The sequence below is a fragment of the Opisthocomus hoazin genome, chromosome 25 (genome assembly GCF_030867145.1).
Source record: "Opisthocomus hoazin isolate bOpiHoa1 chromosome 25, bOpiHoa1.hap1, whole genome shotgun sequence".
In the NCBI taxonomy this organism is placed as follows: Eukaryota; Metazoa; Chordata; class Aves; order Opisthocomiformes; family Opisthocomidae; genus Opisthocomus; species Opisthocomus hoazin.
In genome coordinates, this window is record NC_134438.1 from 10,762,525 (window position 1) to 10,790,009 (window position 27,485).

General features: G+C 42.9%; 1 protein-coding gene across 2 annotated transcripts; it reads right to left on the bottom strand.

Moving 5' to 3' along the window:
* On the bottom strand, positions 1-27,435 carry ST7L (suppression of tumorigenicity 7 like). Of its 2 annotated transcripts, XM_075442887.1 has the most exons (16): positions 27,237-27,435; positions 26,333-26,415; positions 24,553-24,715; positions 23,962-24,016; positions 23,290-23,405; positions 21,608-21,686; positions 20,650-20,804; positions 20,000-20,097; positions 19,258-19,372; positions 17,397-17,469; positions 16,631-16,733; positions 13,395-13,545; positions 13,157-13,249; positions 10,217-10,356; positions 5,337-5,405; positions 4,569-5,098 (listed from the first exon to the last, which is right to left on the bottom strand). In XM_075442887.1, the coding sequence occupies exons 1-15, from the start codon at positions 27,433-27,435 to the stop codon at positions 5,352-5,354; spliced, it is 1,677 nt and encodes a 558-aa protein (XP_075299002.1). In that variant the 3' UTR covers positions 4,569-5,098; positions 5,337-5,351. The 2 variants fall into 2 exon arrangements, with proteins under 2 accessions (XP_075299003.1, XP_075299002.1); XM_075442888.1 differs by lacking the exons at positions 4,569-5,098; positions 5,337-5,405 and adding an exon at positions 1-69.
* Between the last annotated feature and the right edge of the window lie 50 nt (positions 27,436-27,485).

The following is a 27,485-nucleotide window of genomic DNA, read 5'->3' on the forward strand; positions in this document are numbered from 1 at the left end:
CTGGTGAGTCAATGCAGGAGAATGCAGTAGTCACATACTGTGTCACACTGTTTTATAACCGATGATAGCCTACAGCCAAATTAGAAAAGAAATCAAGAGGTTCTTAAGAGAAAGGTCCGAGCTGATGAGGCCACAGTGAGATTGCACAATTCAACGTATTCAGAGCAAGAGGAAAATGTCATTGGCCAGGAATAACCAAAGCAAGAAGATCCCCAATGGAGAAACATACTCATCTTTGTGGATGCACCCTCACTGACGCAATAAGTCTGGGTGTGTTATCGAGCTTTCCCCAATGACCAGACTCACCGAAGGGCCCACCAAAAAGCACAACACAACAATCAAAGCTGGAAATGAGGAAAATTCCAAGCACATGAGCAGCATCCCTGATCGTGGTCGTCTTCCTACAGTGCTCAGGGCTGGGGCATGCAGAGCACGCCCCACTTCGGAGGCTCAGGGAAGGGAGGGGGAGCCAGGAGACCAGAGACAGAGCTGGAAGCTGAAGCTGCCTTTCCTCGCTATCCACCTTTGTTAACAGCCGGGTGAATTCAGACCACAGAAGACTGCGCACAGAAGCCCACCATGACTGCTGCTGTCAACGTGACCTGATGTTTGGAGATTTTGGACCCATAAGCAGAAGATCAGACTAGCTCACGTGTCACCTATGCAGCCATACAGCCTTAACTGCAGGGGAGAGAAGGGAGGGGTCGGTCTGTCCTTTTTAACAGCAAAACAGAGCAAGCTGGGTACTACTCGGAGGCTGGTGGAGTATGAGCCCCATCTGCTCTCTCTGCCCTTGTTGCCAACACTGTCCTCTGCTACGAACACAGCACCAGCGCACATCTGCTCCCTACCTCCACAGCTGCTTCCATTCTGAGACCTCAGCCCAGCCCCACGTGCCTCCCAAGCACACACCCCACCTAGCAGTAGTTTGGGAGATGCATCTCCCCTCAGCACGTCATCTCTGGGCAAGGGGAAGGGCAAAATTAATTTACGTCTGCACAAGCCCCGTACGTACATCTCCTCCTCTCCAAGGGAGTTTGCTCTCATATTTAACCTCTTCAGCCTGCTGGCACCGGAGGCGGATGATGCAGCTTGCACAGAGGTGCAGGCACTTCGCTCTCCCCCTCCCCCTGGAATCTTCCTCTCACTTGTGGTCCTTGGGATTCACCCAATGTTTCTCAGAAAAAAAGAGGACCTCAAGACAAGTATGCATTTAATAAGCAGTGAGACAAATAAGCTCCAGTTATCCCAGCAGAATTACAACACCAGAGAACAATTTTCTGCATTCCTCTGAAGGCCTGAAGGAACCCAATTGCCTGCTCTCAGCCTAAATAGGTACCAGACACCAAGTGCTCCATAAGCAAACAGAGCCCCCAAAGTGCAAAAATGAAATAAGTAAAAAGCTTCACGTTACATATAAACCAGCCGTTTGCACCTTGTTATTAATGGTCTTGCCTACGACCTTTAAACCCTGCTTTGCTCAGAGTCATGGATCTATGAGCCTTGGCACCCTCACAACAATTCCAGGACGAGGAGCAGGGAATAAACAAGCCTGGCCAGTGCCAGAGGAGATGCGGGAAGGGAACCGGCCTGCGACAGACCTGGACCAAGAGGCACTCCAGAGCAGCAGCCAGGGCTAGGAGGTGACCATCTCCACTATGAATCTGTCACCGTAAGCTCGGTGACCAGCATTTCTGATGGCATCAGAAGTCTTGTTGCCACATACAGGCATGCATCGATCCCCAGTTTGAGAGAAGGGCGGGCTCACAGCAGGGTAAGGAACTGCGAATGGGCTCATTCCCTAGAGGATAATTCTGATGCGGTTTATAAGCCCACATGAACTAGAGTTGCCTTGAGCAGACCCTGTCACCCAGAAATATTTATTAGTCTGAACTGCCCCACTGCTGCTTTAAGAGTTTTGTTATTAGAATAGTGCCAACAGCCAGTGGGAAGTCGTACTGAGCAGCTTTCAAGGGGTAAAACGTCCCCAGCTCTGGAGGAGAGAGACCAGAGGCTGGAAGGGCCCTGCAGACACACGCACGCCGGGGCTGCTCCTACAGCCCCCCCCGGGCAGCCGGCACCGGGCACGGCACCGGAACTGGAACTGAAACCTCCTGCCCGTACGAAGGGGCCAGCTACAGACCGAAGCCGGGGCAGTCACCCTTCAGACTTGCTAATGCCTCAGATAAAGCAGGTGCAGCTGATGGACGTTTGTGAGGCTCGAAGGACTGCTGTGGCTACATGACATCAAACAGCCAATAGCATTTACGTATTAACTTCCAAATACTGCATTTACAGCCAGCCAACATCAGAAAGTTCTGCTTCAACAAGATAACAAATCATGCTTGTGCGGTCTCTCCAGGCACATATGCAATGAAACATCTTTACACACTTTTCATTAAAATCACTGGTAAGATAGGGCAAATTCACACAAGAATTTAATTGCCTAACTGCCTCACAAACAAGAGCTTTACTATCAGTGGTAACATTTCCCTCTCTCCTTCCCTCCCTGTCCTTTCTGGAGATTACTTCTGGAAAAGTAAGAGGCTGGCAGGAAGCGATGCAGCTCTCCTCTGCCTGGACATTCTGATCAAAAACTCATCTGCCCTGACACGGTGAGACACTGCGAGCAACAGAGAAGCCCCAACAAACCAAACCCACCCCAAACGAATCACAGAGACTATAATTACCTTGGTTTACAAATACACATATTAGCATCAGGTATATAAATAAATGCTGTTTTTCAAGTTCCTTGACTTTCACTGGCTGCTCTGAAAGAAACAAAAATTTGAGAAGTCTCCTAACATTGCACACAGCCTCGTGGAAAGGCGTTTGCCGTCCGGTGGCTGTAAGGTCACCCTAGTGCGTGGTCCACGGAAATGGCAACAATCAATGTTTATCTGTCCCAAGTCACAACCACCATTTTTTTTATACATATATATATATATATATGTACACACACACATGCATGCAACTTAATTGCACGTGGACTGCTGTGGTATTTCCATGGTATGGATCAGGTGGTAAGTCCCTGCTCCTAGGTGGCAAAGGAACGTTCCTATAAAGCATGAACCATCCTGCTACAAAATCACCCAGAGAGCTCCTCCTTCCCCAAGAATTACTGGCACTTCTAGAGAGACAGGAAGATTTTCATTACATAGCCTCTTGCCAGCTATACTTTCAGCATAAACCCATCCCCTTTCTGTTACTGTTATGTCAGGGGAGGACAGTGAAAGAAAGCAGCTCTTGGGATGATACATGGGAGGCAGTGCTTCATTTATAACCCCACACAAATACTGGAAAATGTTCAACTTTAAAAAGCATTAGGTTGGTTACCTTATGGGCCCCTGCGGACCAAGAAGTGAAATTACATGAACACAACATGTCTATTAATCACCGCAATGATTCCACAGTGAGAAACAGCCCCCAATGGCATACATTCAACTGGAAAGAAAGTTGAGAAAATTACCTACTAGTAGTTAGGCAACTCTAAAAAACTTGGTCATACCTTTCTGTAGGGCTCCCCTCTTGATTCCTCAATTCAAGTATTTAACTTGGATTAAAGCCCAGTCAATAGAAATCTACAGTGGAGAGTAACAACGGCATTTCTACCTAAACACGCGTGTTTCCTCTCAGCCAGAGTCACAAATAAGCTACACTTGTATGAGATGCACAGGCAACTGTCCACTTCATAGTCCTTTGTTTACAAGGTAAAGACCGATTTGGGGAAAAAAAACCCCAAACCAACATTCTCAGTCTTCTGTGTCAAGACAGATTATAGGTCAACTGAAATTGACCTGTAATTTATTAATTTAGGTATTATTTCAGAGAACAGAGTAGGCTACAGCAAGCTTCTTCCATCCAGGATTCAGAAACTAGAACAATTTACAACACCTTCGAAAGAAACCATCAAGGTCCCAGCCTACATGTAAAATCTTCCTAGTTATTATGGGTAAGTATATGTGTTTATCTGTAAAAGCAAGATGATGGACCACTTTTCATGTGCTCAGAATTTGCATTTATCCCTAAGCCTGTGCTATTTTTATCACTTCCACTTTTAAGAAGCCTTGGCTTACATGACTCTGCTTCGTCAATGCCTGCAGCAGACCTGAATGTGAGAAAGTAGACATTTTCTCTAGTGGGGAGAGTGGCAACGGAGGTCACACCAATTACCTCAAACCACTTGGCTGCCACAGCCATCTTTTCACCTCTGCAGTAAACAAACCATTGGGGCTGCTCCGTATACGAAGCAATTCCTTTGACAAGGGCTCCACATCGACAGTACTCTGGACCAGCACTTCAAAGCCCAGGTCTCCCACAAAGACTCCCATGCAGATATCACAACCACTTTTGGCAGTTTCAGAAGCCATCCCATCCTTCAAGGCAAAGCAGTTTGAAAGACAAAAGATGCACAGTTAAATCTAAAGAAGTAACAGTGTGAAATAGAAGAGCTTATCCTACTGTTTTCTTTGCGTAATGCAAGCTTATAGGGTACAGAAAATAAATCTTTGTTTGCACACTATAACCTATACTAAACAGACACTTAAGAAGTCAACAAATGCAATGTGTTAAGAAGCAACCTTTTAATAAAGAAAGCAGAACCATACTTTGCTGTTTACAAATATTTTGAAAAAGGCTTATAAAATTAAATCTACGCCAATTATCTGGTGCATCTGCAGCTGAGAAGGAAGTGTCAATATTCCAAACATCTGCTCAGTTTGTGTCCTCTCCTTTCTGACAGAGGAAGTACTAGCTTCCATTTGTACAAGGGATGACGAGAGCAAGAAGGTATTGCTCAACCAAAACTATTTTCTCAGACGATTACAGACCAAGGCCAAAGAAGAAATTCATACGTTAAGCATCGTTACCAACATGGAAGCCTGTCAAAGATGCCAGTCTGAACAGCACAGCTTCCTTCCTTGCCCCCACGCCCAGGGGTCAGCTCACCACCGGGGCTGCGGCTCCTGAGAGCAGCCGAATCCAGCCCCGGGGGAAGCCCACTCCAGCCCCTCTGGAGCTGGCTGATGCCAGGGATGGGCAGGAGGAGGACAGTGTTTTCTGTAGTGCAGCCGCAGGGTGAAAGAAGAATCCCAAAGCACTGGAAGAAACAACACAACAACAACAACAAATTAGCTCAGTTTCAAAGCCAACGTCCTCCTACAGGCTCAAGGTACGAACAAAAAAACACCCTGTATCTTTCCCTCAAGGCAACAGAGCTGCGATCCCCTCAACGCTGATGCCATGAAACAGCCTTATAGTAAACATTAAATATTAGGCAATACACACAAAAGAAGAACACCCCTCTGGAAGCCGCGGCTCCAGCCCTGGACACTCACCCTGGCGCGGTCCGCTCAGCTGGAGGCCACAACGCCGGGCGCGCTCGCCGGCCACAGCACCCGCAGCACCTGGGCAGAAGCAGGGGGTTAGGGGGGCCTCAGCTCTCCCGCGCCTCCCGTGCGGAACACACCGGGCAGCAGCGCAGCCTATTTTCTTGGGTATTCAGGCATGGATTATTTATAGATCATCGACTCAAACGCGTGAAAACTGAACAGACCATCCAGCAAGACCGGCCCATGCTTCCAGGCAGGATCCATATTCTAGATGCCATCTAAACAGTTCCAGAAATAAAGATTAGGCTAAAACACATGGTGCAAACTCCTCTGCACCTTCTCAACCCATCCCCCAAGTATTCTGCAGGGACTCGTGTTATCCTCGTACAAACCCTCTTTTCACAAGGCAGCAATGACAGGACTCATTTACTTTGAGGGTTTTACTTTGGCCCTCCTGGCTTCTATCATAACCTCAAATATTACATTAAAAAAGCTTTTAAAACATAACATTCACAGCCGCACTGGAGCTTTTCACTGCAGCTAGCTTCTTGCCTGCCTGTTTGCGTGTGGCACCTTCACATTAAGTGCATGAGTTAAGATGTAGCTTAGCAAGGCAAGAAACCTTTGCCCTTGGCATCGACACTCAGCTGTGACAGGAAACTTCAGGCTTTTTTTCTATGAAGTGTAGAACCACTCATTACACATTGGCAGGGAAGTGCACATCTCCAAACTATACACATTTTCTCTTAGATAAGCAAAAGACTCAAGTGTTTATAAATATGAAAAGTTCAGCAGCTGGCTAAAAAGTTAATTCTCCAGTCTCACTTAATGAGCTTCGGGGAAAGTGGTAGGGGGATTTGTTCAGAAAGTAAAGCAGAGTGTCACAGAAAGCAGGACTCGCCAGACGGGGCTCAGTTTACTCCTCTTTTCTCTCTCTAGATGGCTGCTATCAGCAAAATGGCACAGAATCCTCTAACGGGGAGCTACAGAACAACCAGAACGCAAAATGTTTTCTCCTAATCTTGCAATCATAAAAATTAGCCAATTTTTAATTTAAGTCCCATGACTTCTTTCTTTGTTGTGAAAATATCAAGCAATTCGTATCAAAACACTTTGGAACATGGACTGTCTTCGGATTTTGTCCAATTCCCTGAACAGGGAAGTCGTTTTCAGCAGGATTCAGCAGAAACACTGCTGCCATATTTTTTCAGAACTTTAAATTAAACTAAGACTGGTCTATTCTAGTAGCATAAGGTTTGGACTTAAAAAACGGGATTGATTTACTTGGAAGATAAGCATGTTAGTTGTTTTCAGGAACTTCTGAGAAGACTATTCATGGTGCCTGCTGTCGCTCTGCATCTCTAATTTTCTTGAAGGCAGAGTTCTCGGTGTCTTTATAAGATATTACAGAAGAAATTGTGCAACATCACTTTTGCAAGACAGTACATAGCTACCCAGTTCTCCACCTATGTAATCATTAAAAAAGAAAAATTCATACTGAATGGAAAAATAATCAGACCCTTTTGTCCGCAGTTTCAACAGAAGTTGTTTTATATAACAGTATTTTTCAGCTTGCTCCGTGCACCGTATATAGACCGTCATCCCTTTTCATACCGCCTCCCTTCTGTCACTTAGGGAGACAATTCTGAACAGCAGCTATTTAAGGAACAGAGCTGCCTCTGATGATCAAGAGCAGAGTGATTCTCCGGTAGATCAGAAATCCAGCTGCAGCAAACCGCGAGGCTGAGCTCTCGCCTACGGCGAGCGCTTGCACTCGTACGGCGGGCGGACGGAGCGCTCTGCCGCTGCCTGCTCCACGGTCTTCACCGGCACCGACTCACACGGAACATCGACCCCTCCTCAAAGAATATTAACGTTCAGGAGAACTAATAAGGCACAGCTGGCTCGAACTGGATCAGGAAATGCCACGCACTGTGCCAGCACCAGCTCTAGGGTCTGCAAGCCCCTCTGCCCGGGCAAGACACAACACGAACCCCTCCAGCGCCCGGTCCCGGGGCCAGGAGCACGGCAGCAGCACTGTCCCGTCCCGGGGGAGCCCACCCGCAGCCCGTGCCAGTGCTCGGGTCTCTGCTCATGTGTATTATCCTGTATACATTGGAACCAGCAAACGTTGCATTGTGATTTTTGGCCACTTGGAATATTTTTAGCAATTTGCCAAGGTTTACCCTGTGATTTATTATGGAGGAAACAAACTCAAGCACTAACAAATGAAAATATGTAAACTCTGACTTTTCAAGTCAATAGAAAGGTATTCAACTTCTTAAAACCCTTTAGAGGCACGCAGTTCACTGCAGATTCAATTGCTGGAAACAACAGTTTGATTAAGCAGCAACTGAATTGTAATCTCAGTAGTCATATTTAAGGCACTTAGAGATTTATAGTGAAAAATTCCATATACACGATACTTTCCAATTGTCATTCCTAAAACTGTGTTCTAGATTTGTTGGAAATTCAACAATTCAACAATTCGTTGGAAACATATTTGTATCACTTTTTCACTAAGGCCAAAGCACTCCACGTATCTACCATCTAGAACTTTATTAACTCAAATTACTATATTTAGTAAGTTAAAACACAGTATCATGAAAAAATACTTGAAATAATGAAATACACAGGAAAAAAAAAAAGTCATTTAGAAAGCTTAAAGCACTGGAATTACCTAGATGCAGCAAACAGTAATTGTTTTATTGCAGTATTCTTGGGTGGAGAGGCAGATGTCATTAAAAAGAAGGTAAATTCCATTTTCAGTTTGAAAATTCAACTAGGTGCTACTGCCACATACCTCCAGAACACGAGAGACAATACTTTGTAAAGTGTTAGCAGCCATGACAGCATTATCTATAGTTAAAATACCAAAGCAATCTAGGAATAAAATTGGAAGTGTTAGTTTGATATTGAGTATCATTGCTTCTAACGAGTTTTCTGAATGCTTCTGAAAACATCAGGAATGGGATCAAGAGTACAACTATCTAAGAGTTACAACAAGGAAGAATGTTAGCCACTAGAGTATGACTGAGAGTGAACATCAATTCTACCTAAAATAGCAGAATACTGGAAAATGGTATTTCCTTCTCAGCTGTCAGTCTCAAGAGATCAATACAGAATTCCCTCCTTGTCCATCTCAACACACAGTTTCCACCATCACCAGTATTAAGCAGCAGAGTGAGTGGCAAGAACCCCTCTGTCTGTGCCGTCCACCTCTGCGACTCGGCTGGTGGAACGATGTGGCGATACGCGTGCTTCCTGATCATCTTCTTAGCTGAACAGACACTATCTATCCATTCCTACAGAAAATCAGTGATACAAACACCCTGCCAAATGACCGAACCCTGTGAGTTTTTCCCCCACATTTGGACATGTCACTTGACATTCAGAATGTCACTATGCAAAGCCAACTAACTCATACAAAGCCTTTTTTTGGTTCAAGAAACCCAGCAGAGAGAACTTCACCAAGCAATTCTTTGTTAGCATAACATTTGACCTTGTATCTCTCTGGAAATCATACAACTTTGCTAATGCAGTCCTTACAGAATTAATCAAGCAGATAGACCCTAGTTACTACGAACCCAGCCAATTATGAGCAGCACTGAAATTTGTCACTGGCATGTCCAACTACATTTTCCAACATAAAGATCAACAGAACTGCATGGAAATGAGGCCCCGCTCTCAGACCTGCATGACTTGGACACTGTAGACTAGAATTGTGAGCAAAGCCAACGTTTTTAGGAACAGAGCATCATTAAGAAAAAAGCTTACCTCCTGGGTCTCCATTACCTGCTGCATTAAAACAGCACGAAAGCATAACGCCTTTCACTCTCTATTTTGACTAGCAAAGCTAGAGTAAACGATTCACTGAGAGTTCAGAGCTCTGTATTTGCCCCTCCACTCTACTGCATGAGCTCCACAGTTCAATAAAGGCCAAATATACTGCGCGGCTTCATTTGAGAAGTGGGGAGGGGAAGCTGCCTGCACAGTTTCTCCCTCTGCCAAAGAAAGACAGCTCAGCTTTCAGAGTCCAGGGAAAGATGACAAGGTTACAGCCAGCAGCAACGTTCACAGGTAAGCAAGGAAAAGAAACCCTACAAAGAGCAGGGCAAAGAGAGGGAGAAAGGAGATGGGCACAGAAGGTGCCCATAGGAACAAAATGGCTCAACAGCAGAGATATTTAGATATATTTAAAGCAGCACAGATTAGAGACGTTTCTAGCTAAAAGCCTGATTGCCATTGTCAAGTTCAACTTCTATCCTTGAACAGGTACTCAAATGACAGAACTGTGGTCACATTCTCCATCTAGTAACTGGAACCAGATGAGATATAAAACCACTGGTCTAGTTCCCACAAGGTAAGTGACAGCTAACTAACTTCTGAACCTGGCTTGGAAGTTAAGTTACTTCACCTCTGTTCTCGTCTGTTCCATTCACATCACACTACTAGTTTCCAGTGCTTAGCAAGAGACCTGTTTTTCCTGCAGCCCAGCCTGCCTTTTACTCACTTCTCAAAATCTTCAGTCAACAAATTCATTTTTTGAGGCTCTCACACTGCAGTCTTCCACTTCTAAGAGAATAAGACACTCAAAGTGCCCTGTTGCAAAATTGCTCTGGTGCTGAAATGCTGCTCTCTCTCACCTTGAGTGCAAATTAAAGCCATGGTATGTTATAGTAACAGTTCACCTTCTTGTCAAAATAGACATTTTGCCCAGATTTCAACCAGCGTTTGTCATTAACTAGATTCTTACAAAAGGAGATAAAATAATTCATACCCCACAAGCATGAGACTGAATAAAGCCTACTTCAGCATGGACCTCAAAATTCCCAAAGCTCCCCACAAGTTACCCAAGCCAGACCCATGACAGAGACAACACTTACAGCTTTAGCAAAAATGACCATCAGCTCAGGGAACTGGTGCGTCAGGAGGGCAAGCATTGCCGAAAAGGAACACAGGCCTGCTGTGAAATGGATGAAAAAGGGAAGCTCCTTCTGTGGGTAAACAGAGACTTCATGAAATGCTGAAAGGAAAAAAAAAGTGAAGAATATTGGCATTTGATAACTGAGGACAGTTTTCTGAATTATTTACATAGTCTTGTAACTCAGTTCTAGACTTTCAGAAGGAGTAAGTGTGGACTCCAGACTATTGTGCAGCACATGTTAGGTCCCAATACCCAAATGTCTCAAAAATTTTTCCCCTACATTAAATGCTTCATTATTAATAGTCATTACATCTTTCTCACTTGCATGGGCTTTATTTTTGAAGCATTTCATCAGGCTTAGTTTTTGATACCTACCCTTTTAACAGGACAGAGGGAAGAACTGTAAAATTCACAATCTGTCAAAATTACCTAGACCAATGTAAGCAGTACAGGTGTTTTCAACCCTCTGAAGCATTAATCCCGTTATCTGAAGAGAACAGCACATCTCCCCATCCTCTAAGCAGCTCAGCAAGCAGAGAACAACCATCACGTTATATATACATGCAAGGTAGCTCCTTAATAGTTTTCAAAGGTTTCTGGTTGGTAGGCTACAGTAAATTTTTTCAGAGCAGCTGACAGAGTAGACCTCAAAGAAAACAGCACCAGGACGAGGTTATAAATCCTGCACATAGCAGCTCCTCGCAATTTCCAATCTATGGTAACAAAATCAAAAGAAGGTGATTAGACAGGCTAGGGGCTGGCATATGGAGCTTTCAGCACTCAAGACACTACTACTGGTTACTAGCTGAGGACCTGTTTGGAGAATTTGCAGTTACTTACTGGCTCTGAATACCTGCAGCTCTGCCTTTCATCCAATGATTTTAAAGGGGTTTTAAGTGAAGAAAAAAATTGTTTCTATAGACGTAAGTAATTATAAAAGGGCTGCACGCTTCTAGATAAGCCATTTTTAAAATCTAACAAAAGCCTCAAAATGTAAAGCCATTTTTAAAATCTAACAAAAGCCTCAAAATGTAAGTAAGCCTTTTCATAAAACAAGAAAATACAATTGTATTAATTTTTAAGCTGAAGTCTGAGGAGGAAAAAGACACTTTACCCTCCCAGTTACTGTTTCTGAACGCTGGCACAGAAAGCTACCACAAGAGCAAGCCCAGCAGAAGTGGCTTGTGCTGTTCCAACTCGTTACAGCAAAGTGCTGGGGTTTTGTTTCGCTTTCAAGTACATGATTTTGGAGCACAACTAAGTAGAGCCTTTGGAGTTTCATGTCTAACACCCATCAGAGATGTTTAATGTTATCCCAGAAATTATCAGGTCACTGTCTTAACATGCACCCAGCCCTGCCAGGCCACGATACAGTACGACAGTAACACGTTCCTCTCTGCTGAGCAACCAAAGAAACCAGTGTCTGCTATGGAACACTGTCACGCTCTCATACTATGTAGAAACTCACCTGAATTTTAAATCATGGAGCAATATAATTTAGGAAAGGTCCCAACATAAGTTCAGAAAGTTAAAGAAAATAGGAAGGATTCTGTTTGCACTAGTTTTTCCATACACTGGCAAATTAAAATCAAATCCGAAATAGGTAAGGACAACTAAAGATAATTCTGTATGTTCACAGCCATTCGAGAACTGTAACTAGTCAGACCAAGATGGGATTTTTGAATCATTAATTTGGTCAACATTCTTTTAAATAGGTAAATTTTAAAAAATTAAGTGTCAAGGTTTCTCGAGGAAGTACTGCAATAAAAGTGTTAAGATGATTTTATTTATGGGTAGTTTTATATTTAAAGCATAACAGGAATGCGTGAGTGATCGTGTTGAAATATCTGCATGTGCTGGTGTTTAATTATGCTGAGAAGTCTACAATTTAGGGTTAGGGCTAACCAAGGAATTCCTTGTGCAATATCCTGCATAAGTGAGAAATGAGTAATTTAAAGCAGTCTGGGGGCAAATTTAAATTACACATTTTAAATATAACTTCAGGCTTTTAAATAGAAACACGTATGTGTAGTTTTCCTTTCCACATCTGTGGTCTCGGTGGGTCTGCTGGTGCTTTTGCAGTAGCCCTTTCCAGTCACGTGGGACTTGTGTTTCTTCACGATGCAGAAGTTCACCCCCAAAGGAATTCTATTAACATGTACAATTAACAGTCCAATTCTAATCTAAATTAATGCTACTTTCCTAAATATGATAAGCATGGACCCTAATGATTTAATCTGTTTGCCTTACCTAAAGAAAAATACATGTAGGTTCATAATGGCATAAAGTAATCTTGAGGTAATGGGCAGCTGGAGAAGATGTACTGTTCAGTGTCAAGCGTCAGCAGAAATTCAATGAAATATCTACTTGGATAAAGTGTTCCAGGAAGCATACTGTCCAGCAGACAAATACGTACCAATGAATTAACGACAGAAAGCGATATTCTACGAACCTACAGATTAAGCAAGAATTCTCTGTAAGATCACAGACGGGTTCTGCTAGATACCTGCGTGCAGGACTGGAACGATGCACTTTCTCCTGCTAAAAGCAAACGGCTCGTCTACAGCAGTAGTCAAATCAATGACTTCTTTTAACAGAAGTAATTTAAAGAACTGGTCCATTTTGTTGTTCTCAAAGTTGGCCAAACTTAGTCTGAATGTACCACACACAGACTTCATCTCTGACGGACTGATGGTATTGCAGAATCAAGCTAACATTTACCCCACACACACACGTGAAGTGCTTCAGGATCGTCTGGGAGGGACATCTACAAATAGCTGAATCTCCTTCACGGGAAGCTCAAACTAAAACAATCACAGTAAGGTAAATACAGAATACCACAAACTGAACATGTCCTTAGCTGATGTTTTATTATCATTACTGTTTAGAAACCACTTACTTGGCAACAGTTCTCTGTCTGCTGTTTCTGTGCAACTCGGATAGGGATAGAAAAGATGACCTTTCTCTAACGGGTATGGGATCATCCTAAATGCTGAAAAAAGAGTGAGCAGCATTAGATCTGTATCTAAACCAAGTGATCAGCTTCTCACAAAGAGAACCAATCATGTTGGAGGTGAATAAAGGCAAAGAGATTAGCCTACTGTACAGAAAAAAATAAAATAAGAAGAGATACTTACTGCCTTCCCATGTACAGTGTAGCAGATTCAGAGCCCCTTCGATCCTCTTCCAGTGCTGGAGGTGAAAAAAAGCATATGCTACTGCCTCACTGTCCCCTCGTTTCAAAATGTGCTCTGGAGGTAGCACTAAGCTTTTCATTTCTAGTAAATACTGAAAGTAAAAATGGAAAGCACACTTGGTTACATGGAATATTCCAAAATCTTTAATTGTGAAACATAAATGATCATTTGAGGCATAACTGAGCCTATCACACAGGGGCCAACTTCCACCTGTTGAAGAAACAGCCCACTCCTGACACAGTGCAGACAGCCTGCACTCGCATGGGAAGTGAACAGCAGCAACACACACACCCGGGTTCAAGACTTAAATCGGGGTTTTCACACGCAAAATATCAGAAAAAAAAATGCATCTTCAGTAAGGCAAAATAAAAATACATTTTTGTGGAATATACATGAAGTATAACACTACAGGTACAATACCAATGAGCTACAAGTTTAGGCTAAAAAAAAAAAACCCCAAACCAATGATATTTTTACTTGTCATTTAATCGCTGCAAGTTTCAATGTAGGAGGCTAAGTACTTGTTAGCTCTCAAGTATGAGTAGCAAACCAGAAAGTGTCAGTGCGCTAACCAAAGGAAGAATAACAAACCAAACCCAGGAAAATCTTGTTCTAATGTGGTTTTGCTGGACTACCACAAAGTATCTCTGATTTCAGATTTTTTCACTTTCAGCCCTCTTCCTACATTAGCAGAATATCTGATGCACTGAAGGGTCAAAGAACACAAGGATTAATCATTTTCCGTTTCCCCTGAAACACAAGACATGCAATTTTGTTTTCCTATGGTAGATTAAAAAATATAGGCATTCATTTTAACTTGGCTTTTAAAAACAGATGAGTAATTTTTACAAGAATGAAATGACAGTTTCAGCTCTAGTATTTACCTGTGAGTTGTACTCTCCTAGCATATAGTGTCTCCTATCCAATAACAGCCAAAGTTAATCCCCATCTTTGATCAATGTAGCTGGCAATTCCTTTGACTGTCTCCTAAAGTGTAAGAATGCAGCCAACTCACCGATTTATTTCAGCAGATGCCACAAACTATGAGATTATTTACTAATCCAGTTTGAGGACTTAACTTTTCCCATTCAGATTCTTGAAGGAATGTAGGAGGGGTTGTGCCCCGGCCAAATAAAGCACATTTACTGCCTGGCTAGGTTCTTCTCTTAGTGCCTTGGGCCTACACTCCGGAGGGTAATATTCTTGCTAATCCCCTCTAATCCTCTTCAATTTTTTTTTTTCCTTTTTAACACAGTAAAGGATCACTCACACAGGGCTGCTGTGGGAAAATGGTCTCAAATATCTGACCCCTGACCTGACTCCTCCACTCTCCGCAGCGCCCACTCTTCCTCTATACCAGCACGGCCACAACACGCCAACGCCGCACCCCGCGCCTTGGCGGTCTCCGCGCCCACGTCACCACACTAACAGAAAAATTCCACAGTCTGGCAGGTTTTCATGCCTGTGGGTAACCGTAAGACAGGCACGGTATTAGCACTGCAAATCTCTTGAGTTTTGCAGATTTAACAAAAACTTTCTGCACCATAAAAATGTGTAGGATATTCAGAAGATGATTGGAAAAGATTGTTTTGTACATTACCAAAACGTAGTCGCAGATCTTTAATTTGAAACAGCTTAAGAGTACCAGTTTTCTAGTACTGTAAAATGACTTAACTTTCCAAACAAAACTCATCCTTGTAAAAGGGTAACTCAGAACAAAGGGAAACAAACATTCTTTTATTTTCCTTATGCAAAATGATGTTATGTGCAAAGACAACCATTTTCATCAGATACAAAAACAAAGAGATTTCTACTTTACCAGCTCATTTATTTCTAAGTCCATGGGACAGAACAGACTGCAAAGTCAGAAAGCAGATTTCCTTCCCCACTAGTCTTCTGTAACCCACTGAGCAAGTTAATTCACTTGTTTGTGCCCTTGTTCACTTGTTTGCTTGGAACATGAGCATTTCGGAGCTCTAGACAGCCAGCACCAACAAAGTTCTGCCCTGCCATCTAATGAATTGGCATTCTAGGCAATACTGTAATTAAAAAAAAAAAAATGAAGACGACAGGAGAGGTATACAATTAGAAGAGAAGATCAAATTACTGAAACCTTGAAACCTGCAATCAGTTTCCATGATCGTCTGTAGAACTATGGAACATATTTCACAAAAAGTCTGTTTGAAATGGTATCTAACTTCTTTTAAAAAGGTACATGAGGCTCTTGAAACAACTGAAGGATATACAAAATAAAACAACTTTTAGATAATGATAATGCGTTATAATCTTCTTCGCCTAAAGGCAGAGGCTAAAGAAAAATCTGTCTGAGACTGTCTGAAATGAACTTGCTACGCTCTTGATCAGTCATGCAAACAAGCAGCAATTTCTCCCAGCAATTAGCTTTCTCAGTGCACATTCTATTAGACTGGACAGGCAGACAGAACAGAGCGGCTGGCTAATTCGAGCCTTCACAGCAACGGTCACTCGGGCTCCACGATCATTTGCAGAGGATTAGGCCCAGGACTAAGCCAACCTTCTGCATTCAAGGTTTCAAACTGAACGCACCACAATACTAGTACAGTAAAAAGCAACCTAAGTTTTTCTTTTCACCCAATGCTCAGTGGAATCTGTATCTTGGCCACTTCAAGTAATGCCAAACATTAAATTACAGCCTGTAGCAACACTGACTCTTAATCTTGTTTACACGTGGATGAAGAAAGTAAGTGACTGTAGGTCCTTCAGTAACCCGAGCTCTGAAGCCATGATAGGACATTGGAAAAAATGTATTTTGAAATACTACTAGTGGTTATTGTTTTGAGAACTTAATTGGGCTTCAGCAATCTTAAATATCTAAATTTATATTTATTAAAGCCTACCTTTACCCACAACAGGCCTTCACTAATACATTACAGGACTTTCCAATGAGTTAGAAAATTCTGAGTTTAATTTTTTTGTAAAAAACCCAGTTTAAACATCACCTGTTGCAAACCACTAATTCTGGCCACCAAACGTTTATGATACAAACACTACTGTGTTTAACAACTCAACGGCTGGTGCTATAACCACCTTCAAGAAAACATGGGGCTAGCAAGGCTCAAATCACAAGATGATAACGTAACACGACTTCTTTCAGAAGACAATAAAAAGTGGTCCAATAGGAGATAAAATACTCTTACCTTTGGAACATGAGGGTTAAATTCCACAGCTCTGTGAATTGCTTCCACAGCATTAATCTCTGCTGTGCTGAGCCCTCTTTTGGAGGCAGTTTCTGGGGAGAACCTGAAGGGAAAAACCCATGCTGAGCAAAAGCAAGTAATAAATGCTAGCCAGGTGTTTATTTGCACTGTAAGCTTGCAGTTCATTAAAAATTGACTGGTTTAGCATGAAAGATAACCAAACCCTTTTAGGAGACAAACATTCATGTTAATTTAGGTATCTTGACTGCCATCCACACCCATATGACAAAGTTATGTTTAAATTTTTGAAACTTCATGTCAATCACGTAAGGTAATTGAATGTCCAATCTTTCCTAAGATTGTTACAACATCACCTACTCAGAGGTAAAGCTAGAATCAGCTGTGCCAACAGACCAGAACAAACGTGAAACGCCAACACGAACTACCACGAACATCCTGCACCCAATTCCACAAAGCAAAGAACTGCTGACCATCACAGGCACGGCCCGGAAAACAAAATCTATACAAAAGCACATGTGCATACATGGCCTCCTGAAAAGCACCTTCACCTCTATGAAGTTTATGGATGCTTAAAAGAAACTTGAAATTACTTTTAACTACATACATGCATATATATGTATATATAAATACACTTAACCTGCTCTTAGAAATGTAACTGCTACATATTGGAACTTTTTAGTTCATGTTTTACAGCATAACCCAAGATAAGCAACAAACCACTGTTTTCACAAACAGGCTTGCTTACCTTTCTGACACGGCTCTGGCTTTTAACAGGGCTGCTGTGTAACATATTGCTGCCGATTTTGGAAGACTGATATCTATGATAAAATAAAATAATTAAGCTGTAAGATTCCAAGGCAAGACAAACATTTCAAACCCACATCCTTTGAGTGTAAAGCTTTTCACTTGGGCAGACAACGAATGTAACATCTGGAACATTTCAGCTATGATTGGAAACTTTGAATTTCTTTGCACAGTCTTCTTTCTGGTCACCAGTCATTCTCAGATTAAAAACTCAGAGTTGTAGTTAGGTGGTAAAGAGTCATTTTTTCTTCTAAACATACCAAGACACTGAAACTGAATTCAAGGAGAAATGCATGTATAAATACACACTTAAGAACAGTGTACTTTTCCTGTGTTAGCCCACGAAGGTTTAAAATAAGCTTCTAATTGTTATCTAATTTTGCAAGTGTACATTAACACCAAGTTCTATGTAATACTGAAAGATAGACTGACTAGAAGCCGACTAAAAAAATCACATTACAGACAGGTAGACAAATTTTAATGAAAATGCTTTTCCGTTCTTATCCAGTTCCATGGGGAAAAATTCTATTAGTTGTAGGATTTCTAGAATATCTGAGGCCAAGTTTGAGCTGACAACTACAGATGAAAAGGTTAGCACTCCACAGTACAAGTTTACTTTAAAAGCAGACAAAGTCTGGGGTCTAATTCCCAAGTACCATGTTGTGTATAGTCACATGGCTCTTGCTTTTTTTGTAAATCCCATCCTGGGCTTGTCCATCACTTACTAGAAGTCTGGCTGTCGTGTCAAGCAAAACACAGGGCTGCTACAGAGAGTTTGAAGCTCATACTCATTTTTCCAGATGCTTAGAAAAAAATCAGCAACCCTTTCTTAAGAAAGTGTCACAATTCCTGATGTTAACATAAAGAAGCACCAGGAAAAGAGCAAACGGCTTCGTTAAATTAGTAAGAATCCAAACAGAAGACTATGGACAGTCAAGTAACAGGAGCAGGCAGCTAGGGCTGCCACGCACAGGGGGCACAGGATCTGGGCAAGAATATCCTGCTTCTGAATCCCTGAAGCAGCAAAGAACAGAGACACAAGGGAGAACATACCGACTTCTCAAGTGCAGGGAACGATTGCCACAAAATACTGCTGCTGTGTCCCGCCACTCTGAAGATGATTTAAGGGACAGCTTTGACTTCAGCACTTTGTACACTAATGATGTGGGCATTACCTAGGTGGCAAAACTCTGAGGACAATAAGAAAGTAACTACTTATTTTATTAACCTTTAGCAAGACTTGCACAACACCTGAAAGGTATCAGTTGAGGTGGAAAGCGAAAGCAAACTACTGCCACTTAATGGACCAAAGCTTGTGTACCACTACTCTCTGGCAAGCAGTACGCCTGCCTGTTGCTAATCTCCGGCAAACATCCTCAGTATTATAGAATCATAAGGCCAAGCCTGGAAGATGACAAGAAGGGAAATCTACCTTACCATCTGTCTTACATCAATTACTTAGGGGGCTACGTGCTGACTGAAAAAGGCTGATGAATTTCAGCATAACCAGTGATGTAGAAGAGATTAAAAAATTAAAATAATGCTTGAAGGAAAGTGAGCTGCAAGATTTCTTTACAGATTAGAACTAACTTAAACCCATAAAAAGTAACTTGTATGCAATTTAGCTTGCCTAAATTTCACCTCGTAATCCAAAAGAAAAAACTTGACTTGCACTCTGGAAGCTCCTATCTGTTGCCAGTGAAGGGAATCTAGTCAACTAGCTGAGCCCATGGGCAGACACACGCCTTTGGTAGGCACACCTTGCCCACCTCACCTACACTCTAACACAATAACACACTTACCATCATACTTCGCTAAAACTGCCTGGACATCTGCATAAGCCTGTAATTCCAGCAGTGCCTCCAGGAGGTTTTCATGAATATTCAGCATGCTGAGAAGTGGAAACTCTTTCATCAACTGCAAATCAGTAAAGATAAATAAATTAAGCACATATAGAATTGCACTTGAATCCTTGAAATACTTAACAGAAATTGGTACGATAATTTAAGCTTTTTCAATGTTCCGTTCTTTCACAGTGTTAGAAACTGGCACGTAAGCAGCATGAAAAGAATTGCATCATTTCTACCTTATTTTTTTCCTACATACACCTACTGGAAAATAAGTATGCAGAGCTTCATACAACACACTGTCAGCCCATACTTGCACAATTCCCACATTGAGTTGTTTTGGTCAGTAATATTTTCCTATGAAAAAATAACTTATGTACACCTTGTGCAAGTGAAAGAAAAAATATGATGAAGTTTAAAGTTGGCTATTTTGACAAGTTAGTCACCGAGTCAAGCATGAAGCAAACCAGACAACAGAACTGTGAACATATGACATTCTACAATCTAAAAATTTAAAACCTACATGTAGGAACCAAAAAAAACTGTTCTCAAAAAAATCATGAATCATGATGTGCAAATCTCATTGGAAAATAATTCAGTTAGATTCATTATGATGCCTAGAAAGGAACTTTAAACCATCAGTTTGGACAATGTCACTGAAAACAACAGTTGCTTGCCGTTCTTTAGTTTCACTTACATCTCTCATCATTTTTACTGCTTCTCGTATTCTTCCAAGTTTTCTTGCACACATAGCTAGTCTCCGTTTCACATATACCAATACATTCGTGTCTCTCCCTGATTACAAAGACAAAAAAAATTAGCCTATCAGTTTCAATCCTTATCTCTCCTTCCCTATCAAGAAAAAAACAACCCACCAAAAACCCCACAACCTTCTTCCCAACCACATTTAAAAGCACAAAATAATTACTATTGCTGTCCCACCCAAGGCCCATCCAGACCAATGACAGCAACTTTTCACTAGGTTAAATGAGAAAAAAAATCTGTTTTTTCCAAAATGTAGGGCAGAATAAAAGAAGGTGCTACTGACACACACTAATTGCTTCATTAGTCTGCCTTACCTACACAGCTTTCCAAGACAATAACATATTGAGTCTCAGTGAGACAAACCAGGATGAAGCCACAGTGTAACTGCCGCTTCCCAAGACTCCTTCAGGCACACACAGATCACACGGCAAAGATCGCGTAGCACGCCACGCATAAGCACAGCTGACACAGTAGAAACTCCCTCACTGAACTGGGAATCAAACCAGAATCGCTAATTATAACTTTAGTTTTACATTTCTGCTCACATCAGAACAAGATTTTACGTGATTCAGAAGTGCTTACTCAGCTGTGCTTCGTGCTGGGGACTTTGGGAATGGCAGTTCTGAGACTTTCTGTAAATCATCTCTCCTGCTTTCAGAGCTTGCCTGAAATACTTCTCCGCATCTACAATAGTCGTTGCTTCTTCCTCAGCCAGGAGGACGTACGCAGTGGCACAACTGTAATAAGGAAAAAACCCACTAGTTATTCTGAGGGATATAGTATTTTTTGAGTAAGCATTAAAAGCTTTAGAAATGGGCAGTTTTCACTTATGTTTAATATATAAGCATTGGTAATATTAAAACATCAAAATACTAACTCACGTTCAAATCGTGTCAGGAAAACAGAAACCTTTCCCATTTGACAGAAAAACACACATTTGGAGAAAGAACAAAACAAAGAATTGTAACAGCAAGCCAAATAATTTTCCTACAAATATTAAAAATGCTCTGGTAATTGTCTGGAGAGGGTTTTTTTGTGTTTGGTTTGCTTTGCATTTTTAAAACCAGGAGGTAGACACTTTACACAGAAACAACCAGACTACATAACAAAACAGATCACAGAAGTGCATGAAATTCTTTGGTTTGTGTTGCGAGAGTATTTTTAAATCCCTTACAGGAGTGGCATCCGTGAACTCCAAACACAATATAAGCACACAATGCCATCTCTGAAACACGTATGATCTCATATTCAGCTTCGACTGTTCCACCTCTGAATAAGATTTTGCATTTGTTATTGCTACTGATAAAGATTTTTTTAAACCTCTTTCCCAAGAAAAAGGGAGAACAAAAGCTGTTTTTTAGAACACAGTTCAAGACTTCAGTCTGACAGCCACGTGTGCAATTCTCTGTGTCACAGAAATCCCCCTTAAGCTATTCAGAATTTTGTTAAATCTAAATTATTAGTACACAAAACTGATAGTGTGCTCAGTATCACTCAACCTTTCACACTAGAAATACAGCAAATGGAACTTTAAACTTACTCATTGTTCAACTCTAAAGCTTGATATGCTGCTTTAATCCGAGCTTGAGGGTTTCTCTCTCGCCATGCTTTCTGCATAACTGTTGCGAAAACATCGAAAGGCTGGTGAGGGACAGAGACACCGGCAAAACCCCTGGGAGCCAACGCAGGCAGCGCTGGCTGCTCATGCCTCAGCTCCACCATAGCATTCACTCCGATGCTGCAAATTCCTGTTTGCTACGTGATTGTTATAGGGAAGAGTAAACGTGTTCCAATTCCAGCATGAGTTTCTACCACACGCAGCAGAATCTTGCAACTTCTCATTACGCCCCAAATTTCATTTCAGAAAGCAGCACCACCAGGAAGATTATTCACTGACCATTTCAGAACTCCTACACTGAGAAGCAAAGACAGCTTACATAACCCGGCAGATGTACAATTTCTAAATTGCTACAGATTTTTGGAAACATTTCCCAAGACTTGTTGAAAGTTTGGCAGGAGCAATTGTTAAACACAGGTTCTTGCACGGACCTGCACAGAATTTCAATATAAGCTTTCAAACAGAAATTCAAAGAAAACAGTGATAGATTGAGCTGTGTCTTGCACAGGTACAGATTCATACTTAAGTATTTAGACAACTACCAGATCACGAAGGGTTAAACAATTTTGTTTTAAATTCACAAAGCACATTTGAGTGTCATAACATGGCAAAGCCAATTCAAGATGTACTATAATAATTTAACACCTTATTAGAAAGTGTTCTAGGAAACAACTAAAGAGGGTGAAATCTACCTGTTCACAGGGGTTGTTTGAATTACAACCCGAACGCAAAATTACGGTCAGGTAAGGAGCAAACAAGAGCTGAATGCAGCAACTCAACCCCTCCGCACTACCCCTCCATTAGTGAAAAATGGAAACTCCAAACTGGAAACCCACTTGCAGCCAAAGAAAAGCAACCTACTTAGAGCTACCATCTTCTATGCAGAATTAATAGCTTTCACACCAAATAACAGTTCTGAAAGAATTCCAAAACCTTACGTTCACAGAGTTACATATCTGGCCTATCTCAAGCACGATAAGAAAACTGAAGAATCTATACATGTTTCTTTTGGAACAAAACCTTCTGCTGTCCAGCAAGAATAACATGGAAAAATGCTTGAGTTTTCTTTTGGAAACAAAATATTAGTCTTGGCTTCCTAAGCGAGACAATACAGTCCATTTGTGAAACAAAAACACATCGTCCATATCAAGCACGTCACAGCCAGCTGACAAGTAATGCTTCCGGAACCTGACAAACTGACAATAGTTCACACCCCGGCTGACAGGAACCAGGTAGGGAACGTTTTCTGCACTAAACATGTGGAACACAACGAAAAAGTCTTGAGACCGCACTATTCATTACCAAGGTTTAAATGAGACCCCATTTTTGGCTGTTGAGAATACTATCCAGATTTTCAGTACTGTGTTGTTAATTATACGACAAGTGTGAGATCTTAAAATTACAGCCTTAAAGTCAGTACAGAAACTACAAGGTAAAAAAAGCATCTTTTCACTGAATACAGCTATTAAACCTCCTTAGCAATTGAGAAAGACTATCATTTCACAAAACACCTGAAACGATAGCCTGTGCTACCTTGAAGTGTATTAAAAATACCCACTTACACTCTCCAACTCTTCTATACCTCATGCCTGCAACATTGGTACCTGTATCTGAAGGCCGAAGGGCATCTGTGTCACACGTGAAAAAGTTCTGATGATCTTGAGCAGACAAATTCATGTCATAGTATGTAAGAGGCTCCTTCCCGGTCACCCACATGTATCTGTAACAGGAGAAATTTCAGGAAGAGGCACTCCTAGTAAACAGTAATGCTGATACCAAGGGGCTTATCTGACATGTCTAACAACTGAAGCTAGGGCACAACATGTTTTTAATAAAGGACTGGAGCTACAAACCAGAAGTTTCGAGTACTAGTGTCCCATAATCTGCACAGGTTGTAAAGTTCTAAACAACCTCGGAACTGGCTTCCTAGGAAGCAGCTTTTCCTATGAAATAACACAAGGAAACTTACAATACAGCCATATCAGTTTAATAAAAGAGAATTCAGACCCAGAATCACTGTCACAACCTCTGAATAAAGTTTTTCTCCTACTTTACTGTCAAAAAATTTGATAGTGTTACCGTAATATTTGCATTCTTAACACTGAAAGTGCCAAAGCTTGGATAGATGCCTTTTAAACACAGGAGTGGCATCAATCACCCCTAGAATCTTGCAGGTCTCAGCTGTCTCCTGATATTACTAGTGCAAGCTCTGGGAAGTATTCACGTGTATGCCCCTGATTCATTTTAAAAATATGCAGCAGAAAGTAAGACAATACCTGCTATACTCGGCGCCTCTGAAGAGATTGAGAGGATTCCGCCACACTTTGCACTCTGGGAGGGGGGGGGGGAAAAGTACTTTTTGAATTAAGAGCACAGGAAATACTATCTCGACTTCAAAATGCAGTAATGCAAACGCAGTTTTGTTTTCAAAAGCTGCTCTAATGTTCTTGTTGCTCGACCTGAGCACACTCATATGGTTTTCTTCATAAACTTCTGCTATACTATAAATATTTTTGCTCCCCAACATTGCTGGTGTACAAAAGCACATGGTGGAAAGATTAAACACTGCCATTTACACTTATGCAATGTTTACCTTGCACATATTCAGGACAGTAAACATCTAATGTTACTGAAACACTTTTAGCTAAATGTGTAATATATTTTCTAAATAATATTTTTAATAATTAATGTTTTAGATCAATGAAACATTATTCTTTAGGGGTTTTTTACCATTATTAATAAAACACGCACTGCAAGATGTAGGCCTCTCTCCAGTTCTTACAAGCACTAACACAGAGTCAAAGCCGGTCCATGCGAACCAGCCGCCTCGACGCTTGGGGAAAACCCTGCGACGCGTGAACAATCACCTGGCATGTTCTGCCTGCTGGTCTCACTCTCCCCAGCAGAGAATGCTGCCGTGGCTGGAGGGCCGTTTTCTGCGCCGCCGCCGATGAGGGGCCTCAGATGGCTCACAGAAACCTGCTCGATGAACGACGTGCCGTATTTTCGGAAATGCCACCACTCAAACACCTGTCACAGGAGAAAAAAGTACCAGAAATGTCCTTAGGGGACACCCTTCGAACATAAACATCAGTGATGGAGAGCAAATTGTTCACAGCTAGTACATCCCATTGCACATGACTGCAGATGGAACTTATCTACATACAAATTAACACTAATTATCTGGTTTGGCCTGTCTCATCAGGCAGGATCACCCACATAATATGAAAGAGACTGAAAAAAACCAGTAACATTTTAGTCAAACATATGTTCCTCCCTCCTCAAGTCATTAGGGGAACTTCTAAACCCTTTCAGAAAGTGTCTGTATAAGGAACTGTGCATAGAGGCAAGAACCTCAAGACAAGCGTAGTTCTTTCATTCCACAAAAATAATCTAAAAGAACAAAGCACAAGATGGGCAGTTAAACTGACATGTTTTGCCATTCAGAAGAGTCCAAAGAGAAAAGGCTGAATTAACAGCAATCCAGTTCACTTACAAGAAATTTTGGGTCAAAAATATTACCATCTCTCTCTGAAGCAATTAAAAATACCTGCGTATCACGGGTCCTCCAGCACTGTACCACACTGTCAGCCCTGGACCAACGCAGCTGAGCGTTTTCATCAGAACGCAGAAATACATGATGTTTAGACGAACTGTATTCTTTGTTAAGAAGCACTAGTGCAAGCCGTGGCTGACCAATAACACTTTTTTTCTCTTAAGAGCAAACCTACGTAAAAGACCTACCACAAGCAGAATCCATTCTCTTATATGACTTTCCTCAAATCCTTCAATCAAAACCCAAGCAACATTACTGACAGCAAACAAATCGTTTCTGCCACATAAATAAGACTTTTTTGGTTTTTTAAATGGTGGCTACAAAAAAAATCACCCATGAAACAATTTTTGCACATTCTGGTACATAGGTTTAATTGATGAGAAGAGACATTTTCTTCAGCTGAAAATAAACTGAAAATAAAGATGAAGCCACAAGATTTGCATGTAGTGCCACAGTCCACATCACGGCCAGACGCTCGTCACTGCAGAAACAGCTGCGCTAGCAGAACGGAGCGTGCAAGCGTGCCCCGTCCGTTTCGTGCAGCGTCAGCCACGTCTGTGCACACTGCCTTCCGAAGGCGAGCCGAATTGTTGGCTCATTTTCACACCAAAGTTTTTAAGATAGTTACAGGATGACACATGCCTAAAAGCCCCCCCAAAATTACCATGGGATGCTAAACTCTTAACTGCCTAGTTTAAAACGGATAACAATCTCAGTGTTTTCTTTACACAGAGAGGTCTGCAGAGTTTGCACCTACATTTTGCACTTTTATGTATCCATGTCTACACAAACACATATGTACGCACACAGGTGGACACACGCACCTCCTTAAAACAAGGCTGAGTTTCTAAAACAGGTACAAGTTACTTCCCATAGGCTCACCCCAAGGTACAACGCACAGCAAAAGCGAAGGTCAAACACATCAGAAAAGCTACGAAGTCACCAGTTCCTTCCTAGCACACAGGCACCCTCTACAGCCTGATGGAAAAAACGCCAAATGCATCCACCCCTAACGAATGTGTCCTAGAGGTGCTCAAGTTGTTTGCTTTTATGAACTTTTTTGGTTTGTTTTTTTAAAGTGGACTACTTACAAATATCAGTCCAGATATAAAAGACGAAGTCACTGTAAGGGCAAAGTAGAATTTTGGAGTCAAAGTGCTTAAGAACACAGTCACTGTTAAGAGAAACAGAAACAAAAACTGAAAAAGCAGAACTGGAAAACACCAATAGCTTTTTATTAAACAACGTGATATGAAATATTATGCAAACGTATAACAACACCGCCTTAGTAAGCTCACAGATAACACTGCTGTGTTAGAGAATCCTCTCCATCTGTTACTCTGTTTGTACTCTCTGTGACAGCGCAGGAGGTGATCTGCCCAGTCTAGAAAACGCAGCGTAAGCTCTTCGGCGCAGCGGCCTACGGCTCCAACCACCGCGTGGCTGCCGCGCCACACCAAGCCCACGTAACGTGTTATTTCGTTTCACTCCAAACCAGAAACGTACTGGCTTGACGCAAGTTCCTGCTCCGTGTCAGAACACGCGTGTCGCGCAGACCTCTCCCTCCCGGTGCTCACCGCACCGGCCGGGCCAGCCCAGCCCCCACTGCTGCTCTGCGCAGCTCGGACCCAGACTGGGCAGCAGCCCGGGGCGGGGTGTGCGGGAGGGACGCGGGCCCGCGCTGACGGCGAGCCCGAGCTCCGGCCTCCAGCCCCGCGGGGAGCGGGGCCCGCGGCGGCACCGCCCGGCGCCACGGGAGCCGCCCCGGCACCGCCGAGGCCCGGGCCACAACCGCGGGGGCGGCCCCGGACACCGCGCCGTCCCCGGGCCCGGAGGCGGCGACACAGCGGGAGCCCCGGGGCCGGGCTGACGCGCTCGGTGCGTCGCTGCGGGCGGCCCCGGGAGCGGCCCTGCCCGGCCCGGCGGCCCCGCAGCCCTCCGCAGGCGCCCGGCCCGGCCGCCCCTCAGCCCCCGGCGCGGCCCGCCGCGTCTCACCGGCCGCCAGGCTGTCCCGGAGCCGCAGCGGCACCCGCAGCACCGCGTAGCAGAGGCCGAGCCCAGCGGCCACGGCCAGGAGCCCGCGGGCCCAGGGCGCCGCCGCCGCCGCCCGCCGCCGCAGCTGCTCCCAGTGCCTCAGCGCCGCGGCCGCCCCGGGGCACGGCGGCCCCCAGCCGCTCCCGCCGCCGTCCGCCATGGCCGCCGCCGGGGCACGCCGGGAGAGGGGCGGGCCGTGGGGCGGGGCCG